General features: G+C 37.5%; 1 protein-coding gene across 5 annotated transcripts in view; it reads left to right on the top strand.

Moving 5' to 3' along the window:
- cdh23 (cadherin-related 23) overlaps positions 1–24,258 on the top strand; it is a 172,218-nt gene that overhangs the window by 80,052 nt on the left and 67,908 nt on the right. For all 5 annotated transcript variants that reach the window (XR_013296236.1, XM_077582265.1, XM_077582262.1 and 2 more), the window contains exons 10-13: positions 10,724–10,836; positions 14,063–14,251; positions 19,081–19,230; positions 20,053–20,211. Coding sequence is in view for 4 of the 5 variants with exons in the window: in XM_077582265.1 (XP_077438391.1) it covers positions 10,724–10,836; positions 14,063–14,251; positions 19,081–19,230; positions 20,053–20,211 (611 nt within the window). In the remaining variant the exon portion in view is untranslated. The remainder of the gene's footprint in view (positions 1–10,723; positions 10,837–14,062; positions 14,252–19,080; positions 19,231–20,052; positions 20,212–24,258) is intronic.

Raw genomic sequence — 24,258 nt, 5'->3', positions numbered from 1 at the left:
CTCGTTTTACAGTACTGTACATCTTTTTAATTTTTAACTACATTTTATGCATTATTGTGAAATTACTGTATCAATGACATATGCTATATTTCTATTAGTTTAACATTGTTTTTACTTTATCTTTTAACAAGGGTATGAAACATATTATTGTACATTTAGAACAGGTATAAAATGAGTTAACTGTTGATGTCAATTACGATTAAAATTTTAAACACCTGACACCCCTACTTTTAATTTTACTTATCAGAATTTGAATTATTTAATAAATGACCAATATAAAAATCTTGCTTCTTCAAATCTATTGCATCGTTGTTTTTCTATGTCCCTGTGGTCCCTGTTTTTCAGCAATATAAATCCCCAAGATCTAGACTATTTGCATCTTTTTGTATGCCATGTCATCTGCAACGATTTAACACAAATTAATGATCCTAGTTTGAAAAAGCAAGGCGTTGAAAGTACAGAAATCTGTTTTCAAATCTACAGTCAAAATCTGAAAAATAAACACCATAGTAATGTACAGTGAACTGAAAAATCTACTGAAGTACTTCCCAGTTCCAGCCACTGCTAAAATTAGAATTCAACATCCATCCATCCATCCACCCATCCCATAACCTTGTCCTGAGGCAACTTGAGAGCACAAGGTCAGCCTAAAGAAGATTTTTACCAACACTTTGAGATCATAATGTATGTACTGTAAGTTCACCTCGGCAAGTATTCTGATACTGAAGATAGGTTGTCATAACACAGGAAGTCATTCATTTTTGGGGAAAAATGTGCAGCAAAATAGTTCCCCAGCAGCAATAAACTCTAGTAAACACGATTATTTCCTTCCAGTCTCGCTCGTCACACATATCTGTATCTGTCTGCACTGCTACACCCCGATGCTCTGACTCCATTCCGCTATGACCGAGCTTATATCAGCAGAGAAGTTGTAATATGGACAAGGGTAATGCCTGTTATTCTGGAGGGAGCTCTTATTGCGACTGTTGTGATGCTGAGATTCCTCCGGTTTTCAATTAGACGCTCTGAGGCTCTCCACAGCTTGTTGCTTTGTAATCTCTCAGACAAGGCAGACAGTGTATGGGACACTGATCACCTCACAATCCTAAACCTAGTTGAGTTCAGAGTGTAGAGTGGACTGCAGACCACTCTACACTTGGAATGCAGACCTCATTGGCTTGTCTTATAACCTTCCGACGGAAGACTCATTTTATTTGCATTAGGGCCGGGCTGTTTGTATCATGGTATACAGTTGTGCTTGAAAGTTTACATACCCTAGACTTATGAGCTCACTGTATGGTGAGAAAAAGACTTAATGCCAATAAAAATCTAAAATATTGTTTTGATATTTTCAGAGGTTGAAGTAGAGAATTTTGGTGTCATTCAGCAACGTTTAGCTTTTGAACATTTACAGTTGTGCTCATAAGTTTCAGTATGTAAACTTTCAGTCACAATTGTAAAATACGGTGTTTTACGCTCTTGTACGCCAATGTGGGATGGAAGACATCTGACAATCGAAGCGCCTCCCCTCATGCCCATTAAAATCAGAGCGGTTGAAGCAGAAATTGACTTGCTGGGTTCCGGATGCACAAAAAGTGCTTTTATGCAGGTAAACTGCAAGATCTCACCTTGCGAATGATGTCGTTGCTCATGTATGTGATGTGTGAAAGAGGATTAAAGGTATTTGTCCTCTTTGCGTGTTCCAAAATTTGAAGACAGATTTAATGTAAGAAAAAACACCTTTGCAAAAATGATTTTTTAATCTAACAGAGATCTCTGGACATCTAACAGCCTCTAATTCATCACTTAAACAGGTGGGATTCAGAGCGTCGAATGTAGTTCTTCCGAGTGTAGAATCGCTTCTTATAGTTAAAAGACCTCCTCTCTTTTATTTGTAGACAAAACATATCTCTGGGTACTTTTCCATGAGCAGATGGCGAAAACAGAGTCAGGAGTGCGTGTTCGAAACAGATTCTGTTCTCAAGGACCAAATGTGTTTTCGCACAAAGCGCTGAGAAGGAACTTTTTAGACTAAATGGTATGTCCCATCTTAAGGTCAAATTATACTGAGTGCAACACTACTCTACCTCTATAAAACATTTCAACATGGTTAATAAAGAATTAAAGTGTTAATAATGTATAACAATGGTTAATATTTGAAATGAAGAATTAAAAATGTTATAATATCTATCATGTGACAGCCATGTGTGATCCACCCCCAGTTGTGTGTGCAGTCGGGGGGTCCTATTAAAATATTTTTAAGATTATACTTATAATAACTCGTTCAATGTTGCCAGTTTGCTCTTCCTATTTATTTATTTATTTAAAAATAATAAGAAGAATCTAAAAAAAAATTGGGTTTTGAGCTGTCTTAGTTTTCCTAGCCCTATAAAGTGTCCTTGGGTGTCTTGAAAGGCACTGACAAATATTATTATTATTATTATTATTATTATTATTATTATTATTATTCAATTCTATTTGTTTTCTTGTCACCAAATTACGAGATGCGAGGGGCGTAGCGTGTCCACCAAATACACAAACATGCTAAGTAGACTTGCCTGGCACAAATATGAAGATGCGCCCATTTTTACGCCAAGCGCAGTCTATTATTTTTTCATAAATCGATATGTTATTTTTAACTTTCATTGACTGTTGTCATTCTTCCAGGAGTGCAAACAGGTTTGGCAGAAAAGCCTGGGAAAGTAAAAAAGTCAGACTCCAATTGGATTACTTTTAAATAGACCGTTGTAGTTTTTCATTTTAAATATATCTTTTGTTAGTGACACCAGTCCTGGATTTATTTTTTGACAGTCCTTGTATGATGGTGACAGTACAAATTATTTTTTATGTAAAATACATTTTAAAATTAAAACACCTTGGAAGTGAACCAGTGACATGGACTGGATAGTTCTTCTTTGGAGGTTCTACTATAACACAACACTGAACACTGTAACTCGGATTAAATAAATGAAAGGATATGTAAGATAAAGATAAAACCTTAGATCCCAATTGCAATTTCATTTAGTATTTATGAAATAAAATTGAGGTTGCCACCAAATTTCAAGCTACTCATCTTTCCGTCCGTGTACAAATTCCAATCATGTAGTACGCTGTGTCTCTACAGTCCATGTTAAAACACAGATGAACGTGTCTGTACTGGGCATTAGCAATTAGATGTTGGCGTAGTTTTAAAAACAATAGCCCAAACCTTATCATCAGCTTGGTTTGCCTGCAGGTGCTATCCTTAAAAGTGACACTAATTTGTGTACATTTCGCAAAGCACACAAAATCTTCGCCTCAAGACACAGAGCTTTGGCTGCATGCCATATCGCATTACTAAAATGTTCTAGCTCCCCCGTGGTGTTGTCACAAACGAGAGAAAACAGTTGTCACTGGATTAGTCATGGTGATTACACTTAGAGAACTCTTGCTTGGCTTTAAGTTAGTTATTGTCGCACTTGTCGTACGATTGAAATGGTTAACTCATATTTAAATGCTCTTTTTGTATTCTTTTTTTTTTCAGTACACTTTTTTTTCTTTCTGCAGATTTTTAAGTCAAAATTAGGGTAGAAAAAATGTTTCCATTAGGAAACTTGCTGTGAGCTTGCTCATGACAAAATAATTTAATCATTCTCCAGTAATATGACAGACCCTGTCCTTGCGCAAGCAATCCATAGGTATAATTCATTAACTGATTTTTTGTTTATAGTATAACAAAAACAGTAGATCAACCCTTAAAATAGTCAAAATGCTGTTATTTTACAATTTTTACAATATTAATGTCTTGCAAAAATGAAAATACACACAAGAAATGCATTAATACAGCCTCAATGTATGTATGCTAAATTCAAAAAGTAATTTCTTCTGAATTTGGTTGTGTGTGTCTGTGTGCTGCAGTCCCCCCCCTCCCCCGGTGTCTAATCGTAGTGTTCTGCCAAATCACTGGAGAACATTCTCTATCAGCAATTAGAATATGATTATATTTTCTTTCGCGGTGGTCCCTGGGAGTCACTGCGTGTGATTTCAGCCTGCCTCCCTCAACAAGTTCAGTCGAGTGGAGCCATCGCTAAAGTCTGAAAATTCCAGTTTGTGCATACATGTTAACAGACTCTGATCCTTATGATGCAACACTTACTGTCGAGCTGCTAGGTGCCATGTATACATAGTTGCTTATATCAATGACCAGTCACCTGCATAAGGAACGGCTGTTGTAGATTGGTATTCCAGTCAGGTCAGTGAAGCTGACAAACCAATTTAGCGGCAAGATGCCCACACGGAGTCTTCATTTCTATATTATTCCCTCACACACATATACACACACGCACACCAATCATTATCAACACAGGTCTAAAATAGAAATGCAAATGTCAGCCTAATGTCTCAGGTGTTATTTAAAAAAATAAGACTTAATTTAATATAGTGACCAAGATCAAATTTTTGCATAACAGTTTCTGTCATGTCATATGCAATTTTTAGAGAGCAAACGTTCTATTTTTCATCCTTATATACAAATGTACAACACCTAGTTTGATGTCTGCGTACGCATGTGTGTGTTTTATGTATTGCAATCTGTGCTATTATCCACTTGAGAAATATGTTGCCATTGTGATTCTTCCAAGTGTATTGGTTTTATACCATTTACACTTATAGAACCATGTGCATACTTTTGACCCTGGTACAGTTACCTTTTTTTTTTTTAGTACAGTTACCTTTAAAGGCCCTCATTCCCCACCCAAGTGAAGTGATACAATTAAGTTCAGCCACAGCACATCAGATCGGGCTTTTCTACTATCTGTAAGGATGTTGACAGCATGGGTGCAGGCCCGCCCACCAGGTATTTGCCACACCTCCAAACCCACATGTAACTAAGGAAAACTGAGGTCCATATATTGTTATCATGATAGGTGGTCACTGAGCAATGATTTTTCTGGTCCCTAACCTAGGACCCGTTTGTCCAGGTACGCACTGCCAGAGGCATAAAGGCCAAAACAACTTAAACCTTCCACCACGATTAACTGGCGGCTAAGGGAGGCAACTTCAAACCTCCAATTCAACACAATCTTGCAATGTACTGTCACTAACTCTTGTTCCACTAGATAAAGGTGACTAATTTGCTATAAAAAGCCATATTTTTCTTCTAAACAGCTTTTCAGACTAATTAAATTGGCCGCATTCTCACATATTAACAATGTTGACTGTTTACTGTTCACTATATGCACATTATTATCTGGATGACTAGAAAACAGATTTTTCTATTCCTGTCTGTCCATACTGCACTATAAATGAGCACGAACTTTCGCGACCACAGGTGTTGCCATGGGAACAAGCTTGGCAAGAAAAGTTCTTAAAACAGATGTCACTGTAGTGGATGGAGAAGCCTGGACATTAAATGGCATACGCACCTTGTGAATACAGCCGGTTCACTTCACCTGCCTGATGCCCCAGGCACTTTCACTGGCATGAATATCTTGTCTACCATTTTTGAGAGGGCACATAATTCTGGTAAAAAAAATATTACCACAATGTTGCCACAAACAGTATACATAATACTGTACTATGTGCATATATTAGCACTGATTGCTTGAAGCAGCGTTCACCTATTTTTGCTGAAGGCAAGGTAAATACAGACGGTAGGCATAATTGGTGCAGGTTTGCTACCTGCCTTACATAGATATGAACCATTTCAGATTTTGATGGGTCAAAAGGAGAGTATATGGTCGTAGTGCCTTGTTCAATTTGGCTACTGGTCAGGGCACTCTGACAGGGTTGCATCTTTTATTGCAAGCGCTGCCGTGAGCCAGCCTTTATCGTTTTACCTTGTTAGAGCTGATCACTCCTCTCTTGCCACAAAGTTTGAAAATATCAGGGTTATGTCTTCAGGTCCATGAGAAATTGATGGCAGCTTGTTACGCCAAACAAAAGAAAATGGAGGTAAAAGTTTTAGCAAAGCTGCCATTACTTTGGAATGACTCATGGAAAAGTACATGAGACACTATTTCAATCCAATTAGTCAACCCATGCGTTAGCTGCTTCTTTAATTCTATTATCTCAACCTCTTTTGCAATTAAAATACACGAGAATAGGCTTCGTAGACATTGTTACAGAAATGAAAAGCAATTTAACCGCATATTATTTAAAAATAAAAAGTACAAGCTCACCAAGCTGCACTGTAATAGCCAAATGCAAATATGTATACAACATAGGGCAACAATTCAATGATGACTAAAATACTATAATTGTATATAATACATAATATACAGTACCATCACTTTATGTTAAAGATGTACTCAATATGTAATCAATACAATTGTGTGTTTATGTACCGGTAATATGTAATTGACAAGTCCATTGCAGACTGAACATTAGCCGACAGGAAGAAAAAACAAGGCATCGTTATACTACTACAATAGAATACTGTACTTGCAAATAAACAAATCATATTCAGACAGGAAATAGCTCAATTTCTCCACACAATTTAGATTACTGTATAAGCCTGACATAATTCTCTGTCACATTTATCCCTCTGTACACCTTTTGGCCTCAATTGAGGTTAATTACCTCAGGGCTCAAATGGAGCTGTCTTCTTCTGTCCCCACACTTGGCCCATGCGCTTTCTTCTGAAACTTCCCTCCTCTCTATTTCAGATTTACGGGGCAATAATAGAGAAGCGAATGGGGAGTGAAGAACACAGACATGGGTTAATCTGTTGACCTGAGCTGTTGTGCACTTTGGACTTAGCATCTGGATGTACTGCATTTCTTCTTTACTATGCTACAAATGATCTTGAAGGGAATTATTCCTAATCCCTCAAAGTACAGCTGAAGGTGCCTTATTAGCCCGCACGTGAAAAGAATGGCAAAGAACAGAACAATTTCTAGTAAAGGCAATGAAATACTGACATAATTGAATTTGTAGTCATATAAGTAGCATTATTTTCTTATTCGAGTCTTGGGACAGTGACTGACAAGAGCATATTTCAGGAATTGCTCTGTAAGTGTTTTTAAATGGAGCAGCATTGGTGGTGCATACACTTAGCATGTGTCCTTTTATGCATAGCGATGTCTCCATGCAATATGTGAGCATGTCATGCCGGCGAATGGAATCAAGTGTGTTCACAGGCACAACAGCGCAAACTGCCCTTTTTTAAAATCCAATATTTTAGTTCACCTAATAACGTGTATTGTTACGGATAATAACAGGAAATAAAAGCTGGACTTAATTATTGTGATTCACTGCCAACCAGTCCAGGGTGTACTGCGCCTCAAAGCCTCAAAATCAGCTGTAAAGCGGTGAATACTGCATGTGATAATATCCCATCGTACTTGCCGAGTGCAATTTCACATTCGTGAAATCATAACATCTCTTCGGGGTACATTTACACAAGAATGGTAAAGTCAATAATCGTTTGTGTGTGTGCATGCGTTAATGCTTGAAATGTTTACCATATAGAAATAAAACTTAAGGGATCCATAATATTTTTACAGCAGCCTTGACACTTTTTTTGGTTACAAAGAAAATGTGCTTGCTGTGTATTGTTAATATTCCAACCACTGCCGTCAACCTACTAACCTGATATTTGACATGAAATATTAACGATAGCTCTGCAGCTGCATTGGACATATCAACAAATCTGAAAGCATTTTAGAAAACACACACATGAACTCTTTTGGAAAGGATACACAGCAATGAAAACAAAACCATTTCAAAGAACAGAAAGGCAAGAGACATCACTTTTTATTTGAAACTGAACCAAACTGAAGTGGTTTGAGAGTTGTTTGTCCATACATTCACAGAGCAGTGAGTGCATCTAAAGCTGTGTTCAATAATCTATATCCCCCTTGCAAGGGTCGGAGGGGGCTGAAGTCTATCTTAGCTGACTTGAGGTGAGAGGCGGGGTACACCTTGGACTTATCACCTGTCAATCACAAGGCTGACAGACAATCATTCACACTCACATTTACACCTACAGGATTTCAATCGACCTACCTTGCATGTATATATGTGTGTGTGTGTGTGTTTTTTTTTACTCTGTAAGAAAGCTATACAAAAGGATGTTTCTCTTGTTTTTGTATAGCTACACAAAGGGAAACATATTAGAAACAGTTCTCTGTATACGCAGTCCATTTCTAGGCCATGGCCAACTACGCCCACATCAATAAGGATCCATTGAAATCTCCCTATGTTATGTTTGGGAAGTGTGGATTTGTTTAGAGCTCTCATATTGGATTCCGTTCGATTGTGATGGTGTAATGAGCCAATGAAAAGATACTTCGAAAATGTGTTTATCTGTTCAGATTTTATCTGATATCAAAGTACAAATATACAGTCAAATTCCGAAATGTATTTATATTATTTGGCCTTTGCCATGTAAATAGTGATTTGCAGTGACTGTTTTTTTTTTTTTTTTACTATAAAAGAAGGAAGGATACATGTTTCTAGCACAAGGGTCAGCACTTTAACCGCGGGCACAAAATAGCCCCCATGGATCACAGACAAAAACATAGCTCACAACTAATGGAACATTATGATTCCCTAGATATGATGCAAAAGTAATTATTTGAAAATGTAAGCAATCGCAGAGTTTTGTAGAACTGGTACTATCAAGGTTGTTTGCATTGTTGTGACCAACCCGTCCCCATGCGGGCTAACCAAGTGGCTTGTGCCTCCTCCTAACCGCACACAACCCAACTTGACGCATGGATCTCAAAAACAAAACAAAAAAGTTTGTATTATTATTATTATTGTTGTTGTTGTTGCTACCTTGTTAAATTAAAATCATTTATATCAGTAGGCTAAAAATGGACATGAACATAGATGAAAATAAATGTAACTATCATAAATAATTAAAGTTATTTTTCAATAAATGTATTACTTCAAAAGTGTGTAGTGTATCAAACTGGTAGCACTATACTATAGCGTACTGTTATTTTATTTAAAAAATAATAATTTGGACTTGTTGAAAAAAAAAATCTATATTTATCATGTCTTTTTTAAGACATCTACAATTTGCTTTTACAAAGCACCGTATTCTGAACATTTGAAACGCATGCTGCAGAGTTGTTGTTTAACTTTCGGCTTAGTTCCTGTCAGGTGAAACATAAAAAGTTAAAAACACAAAGTTAGAGTCACTGTTAAAACTTTTGTCCTTGAGTGCATGCACAATAAATGGCCAAGATGTAGGGAAAAAAATCTCTCAATAATATGCATTTAACTGTTCTGCAAGGCACAACCTCAATGTATAAATACATACTTTCGATTGTATCATTTTCTTTGCAAAGGATTTTTTGTGGCAGTGCTGATGTGGTTTAACACATCTAGTTGTTGTTCTGCACTCAAGACTGCGTAGTGCATATCCTGTCATACTTTATCGTATATGTACCACTTTTTTTTTTTTATAAGCAGGTGAATAGTTTTTGCTGAGCATGTTTGCACAGTATTCAGTTTAGCATACACAATGTAGCGGAAAGATAGAGGAGTTTGTGTGCTGTCAGCTGGTCAGCACAGAATATATTGACATAAGACATAAGTGAATTAGTTCCATTTGGACTTGACTTGACTTTCAGGGTCATTTCATTCAGCTCTGTCTGCTCTATTGTTTGCCTTCTTATTCAGAAGATCTTTTTGATAACATTCAAATGTATGGCTTGTGTCTATCGACAGATTGCATAGGGGGCCTCTACAGCTCTCCAACAAATACATACGGGGGCTCTCAAAATGGATTACAATAAAAGCGGGAGAGCAGTCAATGTTTCTGAATAGTGCAGTGTAGTATGTGTGTGTGTGCACTCACGCAACAGGAACAGTGACTGCAATCGCGTCATTTACTCTAACAGTAGTCAAAACAAAGCAGATTCGTGTGAACAGAGAGTGTGAGGTGTGTCAGAAAAGTTCCAGTGTTGATGTCACAACAGTTGTCAATCAAATCTGTTGCAAGTTTTCACCTCTAGAGAAAACCATCTAAATTGGGAAAGAGGGGGAAATCACACCAAGCCACGTGGGGTGTGTGTAGAGGTGTGCTCAAACACGGGGATGTTGGGTAAGATTATTTACTTCATAGATTATTTCCAGATTTCCAGAATTATTTATAGCCATTGTTGATTTTAAATCACAAATTTGGATAGACATCAGTTCATAGAATCGTTTGATTCACTAGTGGAGCAACCAGCATACATTAAGTGCAGCATGAAGTCTTTAGAGTTTGGTTTTATCTTCCTGAACACGGACAAGCACACACAAAATAAGTAGCATTTCTGTAAGTAACATAAAGGTGCCATTGTAATTAAAGATTGGACTTGAAAAAATATACATAATTCCTAACAATATAATTGTATAATGCGAAATCATGAATAATTATGCTAACCGTGAGCTAACAATAAGCATGATGCCTTTCTCATATTTAAAATAAAAGCTAGCAAAGAAAGTGCATCAGGGAAGAGGCTCGGACAGCGAGGGATGAAATAAGCGGATGCAGTGTGAACAGGTTAGAAGTGGTGGGTCAGCCTAAGGTTGAGTGAAGAAAGGAATCGCAGCAGAAGCTCCATCCATATTGCATGAAAGAGAAATCCACATTGCTCGTCCACCACCTTTCCCTTCCAAAAACTCTGTGCTGCATCCCAGGGGTTCTGTTGAATTAAGCACAACGCCAGCTCCCGTTTGGCTCTCTGACTTTCTTATCTCTTTTTCTCCCTCACTCACCATCCATCCTTTCCGTCCTTCCAACTAGGGAACACCAACAGTGTTTTTTCCCTGGACTACATCAGTGGTGCTCTGACAGTGAATGGCCAGCTGGACAGAGAAAACCCACTCTACTCAGCAGGATTCACTCTGACTGTCAAGGTGAGCTGATAAATGGGGGTGGGCGTGAATCTCGTGGTGGAAGAGATTGTCACATCATGGAGTGACCAGATGTCAGGCAAACTTGTCTCAAGCGAGCTACGATGATTTTGTGTTGATGCGTTTGACTCAAATGTTCCTGTTTTTGTAATCTTGCTAATTAAAAAAGTTCTCAAGATATAGTGGATTCTCTGAAGTCAAACAATTTTTTTATGGGACGGTCAAAAAGACATTAACCTCTGTTCTTAGTCAAAATTAAAATCTGTAAAACAAGTCACAACCTGTGGGGTTGCTTTGGTCTTCTTATCACGTTTTTCTTAATTGAATATACCATCACCATGTGTTGCTTATGTGTTGTTGTAAAAAGCCAAAGAAAAAGTAAAACATATTTAAATGTACAAGAATATCTCAAATATTTAGTGATGTCTTGCATGACGACAATTCAACTTGTGAAGTTTTGCTGGGCTTTAGAGGCATGTATGTGTAATTATACAACTTTATAAACATTCAAACATGGTTCCACGGTACTGTGCAAAAGTCTATTTTTGTAATGGCTCTTTTTCAGGCAGTCAGTATGACCTGTGAAACACTATAATAGGACACAGCAAGTTTGCACATATTAGTAAAAAGTGTCCAAATGAAATAAATGATGGAACAACCAATTACATTTCAAGCCAATAAAAAAATGAGAAAAAGAAAAAAAAGAGTGATATTTACTTGCAAAAAAACATCATTTTTCTAAATACATTTTATAGAGTTTTGAGTGCAATTTGCAATTTTCACCTTTGGACACACTTTGGTCACTCTACCACCTGAGCCATGCCACCTTTGCTGTTTGCAACTATGCTGTATTGCTGATGTGTCCAAAATGAGACAAAAAACAGGTCTCTTGGCGGTACAAAATTCTGCCTGATACCATCAATATACTAACACACAGCAGGAACGGTATGGCTCAGGTGGTAGAGAGGCTGTTTCCCAACTTGAAGGTTATGGCTTTGTTCCTCAACCATTGAGTAGCTTTATTATTATTTTTTTTTTAAATAAACTGGTAAAATATACTCATAACTCTACTTGTAAAATTTACTTAGAATTTCTGAGTGACAAAACTTTCCTAGGTTTTTTCAAGTAAATATCACTTCTTTTTTTTTAACAGTATAGAAGCACCAAACGGTGGCAACCATTGAATCCCCAGAATAATTTTGGCCCCATCCAATTGTTCTCCATTCTCCATGAACTAGGAAATAGACTGCTAACCTAACAAACAGATTGTCAAACAAACCCAAATACAAAGCTCTAAGATTTGTTTTCACTTTTTCTAATAGTATAGCCACAGGTGGGCATTGTCATTTATGTTGCCAATCCGCCATTCGTCATTCGCCAGCCATCTGTCAGTCCATCATTATTTCAAGCCGGACCAAACTGTAATCACCAGTCCGTCACTCTGACACCGTTATCTTAACCGTACTTCCGTCATCGCTAAATTACATTTCGTCAGCGCTATTGTAGGACCAATTCATCAGTGTTGTGTATGTTTTTTTATTCGGTACTGACCCGTTTCCTAACGATTCTGGTGACGATGTAAACCCACTTCCACCTGTGCTTTTTATTTTTAATGTATCCTGTCATTCATTAGCAAAACGGGCGTCCAGACGAACCTCTAAATACAGCCATGGGTGAAGGCTTGCGCTCACCATTGTAGTTAAATATGATCATTATGGCATTGCTATTGATCTTTGACCTTTGCACAGTACTTTACTTTCAATGGAAATCCGAAAGTTTAAAAATTCCCTTTCAAGGTCAAGAGTTCATCTAACACGTGTAGACTGATAGATAATGTGCTCCCGCACAATTGTCATCCTGATAATGTGCCCAGGCATTTGTGGTTTGATCCTTTGATAATGTCCCTTTTGCAGTTTTGTGAGCAGTAAACAGCCCGCAGTCTGTCCAGGGAGGGTTTGTGGAACTGAGTAGCGCAAGATAAAGGAATAGGATTTAGTGCCCTCGCTGGTGTGAAGGGCTCTTATGTTGCTCCCTCCTTCTCTTCTTTGTCCTCCTTTTTTGAAGTAGATGCTGTCTCTCAATTCCTCTGTCCCTGCCCTGAGCCTAAAGTGTATCACGCTTGTCTTGCACACCCACTATCTCCTCAACTTCCAACCTCTGTTCTCCCCCCCCCCCCCCCACGTCATTTATTTTCAGCCACTGTTGTGCACGAAGCGGTTTTCGCAGAGTTGCAAGAGGGTGCGTGAAATGGATGTCGAAGGGCTGCTGAAAGTGGAAAGATATACAATCCAAGAGCTTTTGTTATCAATGTGACTGCAATGTTGAAGTGTAAAGTTCAATGTTATGTTGAGTCAAATCATTTGCAGTTGAGCTACACAATAATAATAATGCTGCTTATATATGACATACCTATTTGCACATTTAGTTGCTCTAATGTTGATACAAAGCTGCACGGGAGTGGGAAGCCAGTATCTCTCTCTCTCTTACGCTCTCTGGTTTAATACCCAAAAAAATGACACTTGCAAACGTATTCCAGTCTTAGTTCATCTTTTTAATTGAAATCAATAATTATGAAGCAGAAAAAAAGCAGTTAAAGTGCTGGAAAAAAATGTCACCCAAAAATGTATTTATAAGATATAGATTTTTTTTTTCCTCCTACATTTTCTCTCTGCTTATGCTTCCTTGGTGGTGCTGCTATTGATTTTTGTAAGGCGGAGTAATACAACTAATTTTTCAACTTCAGGCCAGATAATACTGAGATTATGAAGGCAAAGTGACATTGGGATGATTAAGGCTGTACTACCTTTATTATCTGGACACAAGCAGTATGCTCGACTGATTGTGGCACTCGTCTATCAACTATCATCAGACCATAGAAAGCCCAATTCCATTTCTCCCCTCCCTTTTTTTCTCTTTGCAGAAGCTTCAATACTCAGACAGCCAGAGAGAGAAATTGTGTAATTAAGTCTTCTCAATTGGACTATTTTCTCTTAAATCTCATTGTGTCTGTGTGTGTGCATTGGTCTACACGTGGGGGTCCTCCTTTGGCCTCACTTTGAGCCCTCTGATTCAGCCTGTGCTCTTTTTGATTCGATAAATGAAAAACTGTAAATGCCTGTCTAGATTGTGTGCTGGCAGCTTCTATCAGAAATTACATTTAGTGTGACGCATTGTGTCTCTTGTCTTCGTCTCGTCATCCGATGGCCGCTTCCTTTGTGGCTCCCTTCAGGCCACCGAGCTGAAAGAGGACCGCAGTCCATCAGACGCTTCGGTTAGGACCACTTTCACCATCCTGCTTATTGACAAGAATGACAATGCCCCAAAGTTCAACAGTTCCGAGTACCGCGTCCGCATCACTGAACTTGCCCAGGTGGGCTTTGCGCTGCCCCTCTTCATTCAAGCTGAGGACAAGGATGAGGTGGGTTGATTTTGTCGCTGTATCGTTAACTTGATAATGTTGTTCATCAATAGTCATCATTTAGACATTTTTAAACAGCACTTTTAATGTTCCTGCCACTTACCATTAGCCTTATCTATTTCTCAGTCAGTCACAACACATGCACACACTCAGTTCACGTTCAGCTTTTTTCACTCTGCCTCGCTCTCAAATGCCGCGCACATGCTTGCGCGCACAGCCGACACCTGCGCATTGGACTTCACTACAATTTAATTTGCCCTGGAAGAGATGGGACAGAGCATCAAATTATGCCTAACGAGGAAAATCAATCACAGAGGGTGCAGATAAGCAGAAAGCTAGTCAACTCTGATTGATTTAGGCACAGAAGCAGTCAGGGTGGAATTTGTCAGATAACTGCAAGTCAAGTGGATGGCGGGGAAAGGTAGAGAGGAGAACAGGGGCCGTAAAAAATACAGAAACGAAAGGCAGACTGCAAGGGAGCAAAAGTTTAAATAAGTGATGCACTGCTGCACGGAACAGGATTGTTTACCACTTAAAATGTGTTCTTACAAGATAACATTTTATATCAACCCATGTTATCAAATTTAGTCCCAAATGTAATTATTTGAGTTGATGACAAAAATATCGACATTTCAGGGCAATATCTCCAACATTTTTTTGTGCGAGAGTAATACCAAGTTTGAACGTAGTTTCCTGTTAAGCTTTTCATACAATGTTGTGTTGAACCAAGAATTTTTTTTTAACTATTGCAATTAATTTATTTAATTAATATATTTCTTAGAATAGTTGCCTCCACTCTAATCTTTTACTTTGTCCACATGAGCTGAATGAGTGCACCAAATAAGTGTGTGTCTCATTTTATGTGGACAACTATATTGTTAAGAATTAATTTATACATCAGCATTAAGGGTTGGAATTGGGAGGTTAGATCACCACATGATTCCCGAGCGCGGCGCTGCTGCTGCTCACCGCTCCCTCAGGGGATGGATCAAATGCGGAGAACAAATTTCGCCCCACTTAGATGGGTGTGACAATCAGTGGATCTTATCTTATCTTATCTTATACATACATAGCAAAGTGGTGGAAATTGATCACAATCTAGCAATTCCGATTCCAATGCCTATCGTTTGGATGAGGGATGGGATTTTTTATTTTTAAGTTTTATTTATTTAGGTAAAGCAACGGAGATCTTTTTCTCATTTGCAATGCTGACATGGCTGCAAAAGCATTAATTTTATCAATAACAATGCATGTAACAGCGAGCCCCCTACCAGCCTGGCAGGTGGGGTTTGACTGAGTTTTGTCAGTCTCTAGGCTGCATGCCTCCTCCTTATAGCTCACAATCACAGTAAGAGCCCAGCCTGAAAAAAGTAATACAGAGCTTATTAATCACAATTGATCATGTACATTAAGTAATGGGTAGGCACCTATCCATATTTAAGGTACTTCAAAACACATCATTACCACACAAGTGATAGCTATTAATACAAATTTCTTCATAGACACTTAGGTTTTTATATCTTCATCTCATTAAAATGTTATTTTGTGGAGAAGAGGGAAATTTTTTTGCCAAAAGGCAGACGAATGTTGATCATGAGCCTGAATGGTAATCAGGGATTGAATGATTGATTGATTGATTGATTGATTGATTGCAGGGATGTGATTTTTCCGCTAATTCGCGGAATTCCGCTTTTTTTATCTCCCCACCCCCCTCCAAAAAAATTTCGATTTTTTTTATTTTTTATTATTTTTTTTTTTTATTTTTTTTTTTTAGTAGTTCATTGTGTATGCACATGACTCCGACAGATAACATCTTCTGCTATAACAAAGACATTTGTGGTATGCTCTAATATGAGTTACTTTTCATTTGGTCATGATACAATTATTTGTTCATGAAATTTGAACCCCTCAACATTATTTATGTTAACTTAGTAATCACATTAGTTAGATATGATGATATTCTCAGTGATAGTTTTTAAAAGCAAAGGCAGTCCAATGTTTTTGAATGTGACTGATTTTGAGTTGACTAAAACTGCCATTTTATATGGGATAGTTCAATATACATTGAAAATTTATGCTGTTGTTTTGTCTATTTCTTTGTCATGTGAGTGCATTGAAAGTACTTAAAAACGCAGAAAACCCATGAGCCCTGGACCTAGCTGGGTGCCAGCGGCCCCCAGACCCCCGGCTAAATTTTCAGATAATTTCACTTTGGTCAAATCACATCCCTGTGATTGATTGATTGATTGATTGATTGATTGATTGACAAAAAAAGCATGTTTACAAACATACAAAGACACTACTGCTAAAGGGATAAAAACACAATAAAGCCATGGGCTTATATTCCATTGCGGTCCCTTTTTCATTACAGTTAGCTTTTATTTTGTTTTGACTTCTTTTTTTTCTTCTTTTTTTTCAATTTAGTCAGTTTAAAATATTTTTCAGAGCGTGTTTGTTTTTTCAAAAATGCTTCATTTTACTTTAGTTTTTAATTTGTTTTAGTGTCAGTTTTAGTTTTCATTATTTTGTGTATTTCTTAAGTGCAAGATTTATAAACACAGTAAGCACTGTGTAGTAAAATTATTATTATTTTTAACTACATTTTAAAGACAACAATCCGCAATTTATATATCGGTACTGTATAACAGTCTGCAGGCTTTGAAATACAATAAGTGCCATGCACTGCTTCTAAAGTTAGATACATCACAACTCAAAAGTCTTAAAGATAGGAATGTGTTGCTTTCTATCCCTTGTTTGTCAAGTTGCCAACTTCTGTGGATTTGCATTCACATTGAGAACCCACTTGTTTTTATTCTATGTGAAGGACATAATCAAATATGAATGGATAGAGGGACTGGCGGATGGATCTAGTTTGTGTTAGTTTTGTAAACTTAAAATGTAATTTCAGTTGATTAGTATTTTTTTTAAACATTCTCATTTTTATTTTATTTAGTTACGTAAAATGTTTTTCCAATGTTACTCTTTTTGTTTGTTTTCGGTAACTATAATAACCTTGCATCGAGTAAGATGAGCTAATGCTATGTTAATCGTTCCTGCCTTTGTCACCCGACTGAGATGTTGACAGGCCAAAGTTTTATAATCGAGGAACAACCATCCAAATCAACTTGACATCAAGAAATGTAGATCTCAGACGTGCTGGAGCTTGATGCATTAGTTTACACGTGCATGTTTTAGAGGTAATTTGTTTTTGTTTTGATTTGCTGTCATGATCTGGTAAAACCCACATGTCAGTAATGATGTGCAAACTCATTCACACTCCGCTACACCTGCACAGGAATCTTACATTCCTCTAGTCCAGGAAATTATGGACAAATGTTTTATTTTTGAGACTATGACACAAGTGGTAGTTACCTCTCTCTCACTCTTTCTTTGGCTGTTAGTTCTTCCATGCGTTCTTCTGCTTGGCTGCCATCTATAAAACTTTTTTCAACTGGAACCTGTCAACAAACTTTGTGGATGTCACCCCTGACAGGCTATTTTTATCAGGGGCTTCTAAAGGCTGAAGTAAATGGACGAGCAATTATATTTATGGGCAGTTTGAGGTGACATCCCTGCATATTGGATGGTCTTTTAAATAGGAGCCATCAGCCACAATGGTTCTCACACAGATAAAAACAAAAACAAGGGGGCTATTTGAGCTGCCAGCAAAATACCAATCGACCAGTGCACTCATCCTCCTCTGTCTTCTGCCACGTTGGTGATGCGACCGGCTGCCTTGCAGCTTTCAAGAGGGTGGGAGGTGCGGGAGGGGGGTTGCTCCAGAGATGGTTTTGTGGCTCAAGGCAGCCACGGACCTCTCATGGTTGTGCTGTCATTTTGACCCTACCGTGATTTATATTCATGCTTTTGTACTTGAGGGATGATCTGTGTTTGAAAGACAGACTAAGACATTAGGTTTTTATAGGTTATTTGGAATTTCATGTCAGATCAAAAAGTATTTCCACAGCATAGTTAATAATTGTAAAGTGTCTACACTAGAGCCAACTCAATAGTTCGCTAAAACTCCGTCCCGCATAAAGTCAGCAGCATTTTGTGAGCCAGAACCAAATCCCTGATGTACGTTTCTGTATTTAGCTAGATAGTCACGGTTGTCATCAGCGATCACAACATCTTTCTGCTTATAAAACACTTTTTAAATGCATTAAAACAAACAGAATCCTATACTTTGATATGTGTCCAAATGTAGAAAGAATAACTTTGGAGGCTGTCCAAACTAAATGACCAGACAAGGAAAGAGGAAAGAGAAAGTTTTCTGCACACTACAATAAAGATAGATACTACACTATCTAGTTGCCAGCCTTCATCCTTTCTCTACCAATGTGTTAAGAGTTACTTGAACCAGTTAAAAAATGTATAAGCCTGTAAAAAACCTAGCTACAACGCTCAATTATTTTGACTCCATTAATAGTTTGACTTTAGACTACCTGTTTGACAAATATAGTGCATACCTGCTACTTGATGCTATTAAACTAGAACTGGCTTTTGTTCTGTCTCTGCCATAATTATTTAGGCTATTATGGCATATAAATGCTATAATGTAAAGCATAACGTTTGCTCTTGGTTTGTTTTTGGAAAAATAGATGACTGTTGCTGCCTTTCTTTGTAGTGCAGTGCATAAATAAGATTAATCTTGTTCAAGTAACCATAAATCATAAATAAATAAATAAAACATGTAGGCTACTATCAACGTATAGATTTGATCAGTTTTCATTCAATATATCAATATTTGTCTTCCATCATACCTTGTGACAATCCCTTTTTTGTCTGATTATATAATGCTCTGTAAACTCTTGTCTTTCCCGTGGCAGGGTGTGAACAGCATGTTCCAGGTGTTCCTGACAGGAAACAATTCTGAATACTTTACCATTTCCCCCACGGCCGTACAAGGGCGTGCCGACATCAGAATGAGGGTTGCGATGCCACTAGACTTCGAGCGCATCCGCAGCTACAAATTTTCTGTAAGTTTTAAGATTTCATTACCTAATATGCCATGTATTTTACTCATTCATTGCCAGCCCAGTTAAAATGGATTTTTAACGTCTATAGCTGTCAATGACACTGAATGAGATAATAACCAGACGTTGGCATTCCATCAATATTGACGGAAGCTCTGTCAAACTGTCAATGACGGATGACCTTTTTTTTTTACGATTAACGAATGACAGGACACTTTGAGACATTAAACATTGCCATTAGTGGGTTTTCGTCCATTGATGTAATCATCAATAAACGTCAGTGCCAACAGACATACGACATTCCCAATTTCGCTAACAAATAACGAATGATGTAAGTAATTTATCAATTATGGAAGCCCAGTTATAATAATAATAAAAAAATTGACGGACTGATGATTACAGTATGGTTTGGCTTGAAATATTGACGAATTGATGATGACGGAAGGGTGTCCCGAGTTGACAAATGCCGACGTTCAGAATTCATTGACGTGCCCACCTCTGATAATAATAGTATACATGAATTACCTTTACTGTGGAAAACACACTTTTTGTCTGTATCCAAACTCTGCAACTTTAAAAACAAGGCATGGAAGATGGGGCTACTAAATGCACTGCGAGGTTCAGTGTAAGAATTCCTTTGATGAGTGAACACAAGGCAACTGTCTTTCAAATTCCGAATTACCTTGATCTACACAAAAAAACATTTTCTATCAACAAGGGAATTTAGAAACTCCAGTTTGAGTCCTTTAAAGTCCTTTAAAATCCTTTAAAACATATCCCATTGACCTGTCAGGTTAATGTTCAACATTATTTCCTTCTTTTCAGCTCTACGCCAATGAGTCCATGTCCGACCATGTGGGATTCGCCCGCATTTTTATTGACATTATCAATGAGAATGATAACAGGCCCATCTTCAGCAAATCTCTCTACAACATCAGCCTCCCTGAAAATACACCCAGCGGTACCTCACTGCTTCGTATCCTGGTGAGTGTTAAAAAAGTGCACAACCCAGTGAATGCTAAATGCAAAATACAAACTCAATGGCAAAAGGTACCTGTTGCCATCCATACAACAGAATAATTCCTGTGAGTATATCAACTTTTTCTTCAATTACAGGGGAAGTCAACCGTAAACATTTCTTGACAATAATATGCTATATGTGACCTCGCTAGTCTAAACATGACATTCTGATTAATATTACATTTGTGGAATATGAGTTATGCAGCAAAATCTAGCAGTTTTTATCCATCTCAGAGGGTGGCCATTTTGCCTGAAGAAGACATTGGACCACCTGTTTTCTGAAGCTGAGCTGTAATTGGTTGTTGCCTGAGACCTGAGCAACTGTGATGTCATTTTCACTCGACAGAGAGTAACAAAATGGCCGCCTTCTGATATTAATACAAAACTGCTGGATTTTGCTGCTTAACTCATATTACACTAATGCAATATTAACCACATTACCGTTTTTAGACTAGTGGGGCTGCATAGAACATATTATTATCAAGTCATTTTTTGAAGGGTTGACTTCCCCTTTAAACAGGCCCAGATTTTACACTTAGAAAGTCAATTTGAGAGTAAATTGAGACGAGATGATCAATATTCAGACTTCTTGTAACATTTTTGTGTGGTAGAGTACTAAAATAAAGTTTAGGAAACACTAGTCTAAAGGAAGTAACTAATAATTCAAACTCACAGGATTTACTTCTGATGCCAGATGCCCTCACTGACACAAACCACCCACTTATTTGGACTTGGGGTAAGCATTGGAGAACTCCATTGGGTGTCTGTTGGTGTTGAAACAACACCAAAGTGTATCATACGCTATGAATGCACCAAGTCAGGATGTTAGCCAAATACACTACAGTACACATAGTAAAACAAATAGTAATAATAATACTCTAAAAGGGGATTCACATTATCGTGAAAGTAGCGGGCGAAAGGCATATTATTATTATTCATTGCCAGTCAACACAACCAGCCGCACCTGCATTCCACTTGATTCAAGTGCAAAACCCACTGTGTGAAAATCAATAGTGTTTATAGACTGGTGCTCATGAAATGGAGATTGCAGGGCAATCTAATACCCGATAAGTCTGGCTGATGTTGGCCTGCCTGAGAATGGAGTACTGTTGTAGTGAGTGTAAGGAGAAAAAGATGTGAAGGCTCACAGTGAGGTCTGTGCAGGCATGGACGCATTCACATATTCACCACTAGATGAGGGTGTCCATTGTCTGACCGACTCAAATACACATACAGTGCACACTGACTGCCACAGAAGACACAAAACAAACATTAAACAGATGTTGCCCACTCATGGCGAGCTGTTCACTAAAGGAGCGCAATGGAAATAAACTCATACACACACACACGCGCGCACTATCTCCTTCAACTCCCTCAAAGTCAACACATGGCTTAAATGAGACATTGTCATTGTAGGGTTTGCGCTATTAGTTAGCCCACATGATTACAATCTATTGCTGTGTGTATGTGTGTGTATGTCCAGTAATGTGTTTGCACAGATTTGTTTACCAGTGTGGGTCTGTCATAATTTAGCTCATTAGTAATTTAGACAGTGAGTTACAATGCTTGTGATGCAATGAATGCAGCAGGCAGTTTATGTTCATGCTGCCGTCTGATTAAAGTGAATGTTCACCCTGTTCACCCCCTTATGTCTTTGTGGTGGTCACAAGGAATTATTTGAAGTTGAGGTAGGATTTTTATCATTCCATCCATCTACTGTATTGTTTGTAATGTTGCCACTATACTGCAATCAATCAGGTTTGTACTGTATATGACAAAGCTAGCCAAAATAGTGTAGCCTCGCAATTCTGTAAAAAAAAACATAAATAATAATATTAATAATAATTAATAATTATTATTATTTAAAAATATATATAATAATAATAAAATGCACAAGCAACCCATATATAATATCTTGTGGACCTTTTCTGACCAGGAAATAGGAATTTGAAATTAGAAGCCGTTAATTTCATGCATTTTTAAAGCAAAACAAATGAGCATTTGGTTTTCGTTGATTATGGCGGCACCTTCAGACAAAAGCGATATTGTTTTCCCTTTAATTGCTCTTGAAAGAACCACATTTCCCATGAGGCTAAGCGCATATCATCGTGAAATCCGGACGTCCAAGGCGTCCGCAGTTGGACTGAATTACATTGTTTCCAGTGGCTATTTTCTATTTTTTCTTTATACAGCATTGTAACGTTTCTCAAGTATGTTAACAGCATATGGTGGTTGTGATCTTACCTTTTTATACTTTGTACACACAAACGGCATTATTATTACTATTATTAACAGCAACTTCATTAAATTAATTAATGAATATTGTCTGTTTTAAAACGAAGCATCAGCCACACAAAGGAAAGTAACATTCTAGTCATATTTACAATGTTTTGTGGTTAAAGAGAGAGGAATAGCTAATTTACCCTTAAAAAATTGCAAGGTCATGAATAATGATTTGTTTTCCCTGGACTGGAAATGTGTAAAAAAAATTGATATGCATATACAGCATTTAAAAATATTATTTTATGATTCCTTGTTTATCAAAATGTATTATTTAAAATAATGTGGTGACCCTCTGAACAGCCGCCACTGCCAAGCCCTGCAAAAAAAAAATGTCAAAGGTGGAAAAAATTAAGACCTGGCAAATCATTGTTTTAATAAAAGAAAAGAAGAAAGAAAAGTAATCAGACATGGGTTTAGATTGCATGTTATTACAAGTCTAGCATCTACACTGTGAACTGAACCTCATGTTAATAAGAGTGCATTGTCACCATACACCAACTTTGTAACAGCTCCTTCATTGTCCTCCATGGCTTCATTCTCTGTACTCTTCTAAATGTGTTGAGAGGCCCAAAGGCGTCAGATGTCTGTGAGGCGCAAAAGAAGGTGGCCACATGATTTTTATTGCAAAAAACAATGATGACTCTCTCATTTTAATGGTCTGAATGTCCAGACATAATAATATCTATACAATGACTTACTGCCAAACTAAATGGCCAATCATCGCAATAAACCTTGAAGTGGGTGTAATGTCTGGAATTGTTGTTGTTTTTTTTGTGTGTGTTTTTTAATAGTGTTTGTTGTTGTTTGTTCATTTGATTTACCTGAATAGAGACAGACTTTCCTCTGCTTCAAACTATACTGAGTATGAAGCAAAAATTTAATGATCAAGACTATATAGTGAGTCTTGTCAGGGACGCATGATCAGTGGTTTGTTTTTGGCCTTTTTCTTTAAAAAAAAAAAAATATTTTTTATTTTTATTTTTATTTTTTTGCTTAAATACTTTGACATTGCTGCGTTTACGTACTATTTTGCAAGTGGTGGCATCTATCCTCCAACTATAATGCTTGAGCATTGATTGGTTAGAATTGTTCAAAGTTGGTATTTTTTAATTTGAGAAGTCACATGAAAATTGCACCTGTTGCTCAGGTATCCTCTCTCGCTATAATGCGCACCTTCATGTTTAAAGAGAGCCATGAAATAAGTGTCACATGCTACAAGACTGCTCTTTTTACCTCACAATGAATGTTATTATAGTCAAGAGGTTTGCACTGTGTGCATTTCTGTAGCTGAGAACCATTCCAGCACTTTGGAGAGAGGACTCCAGATAGGGTGGAGTCTGGCTAATGTTTATACAATGCTTTATACCTATGCTAATTGGAATTATGCACGTTGTTGCCAGCTCCTCTCAAAAGTGCCCAACAAGCAATCTGATAATGTTGCTGAAAGGCTTGGTTTAGGTTAATATTCATTGCTCATCTGATCAGAGCTGATGTACAGAGGTAGCTGATGCATTTTGTAGTGCCCACTCTTGCATCCCCGTGGACACTTACGCCCAAAACATAAGTACACACACAAACACAGCTGTTTAATATTTATGCTTTGCAGTGTTGCTTATCAGTATAAATATTTATTGTGATTTACTCTTTTGTCTCTAGCCGTTCCTCTCTCACTTCATCTCTTTGTGTCTTTTTTGTTTGTTTTTGTTACTCTTGAGACTTTAGACATTA

The sequence above is a fragment of the Vanacampus margaritifer genome, chromosome 12 (genome assembly GCF_051991255.1).
Source record: "Vanacampus margaritifer isolate UIUO_Vmar chromosome 12, RoL_Vmar_1.0, whole genome shotgun sequence".
NCBI classification, from domain to species: domain Eukaryota; kingdom Metazoa; phylum Chordata; class Actinopteri; order Syngnathiformes; family Syngnathidae; genus Vanacampus; species Vanacampus margaritifer.
Note: the sequence above shows the minus strand (reverse complement) of the source record. Positions and strands in the feature narration are given on the sequence as shown.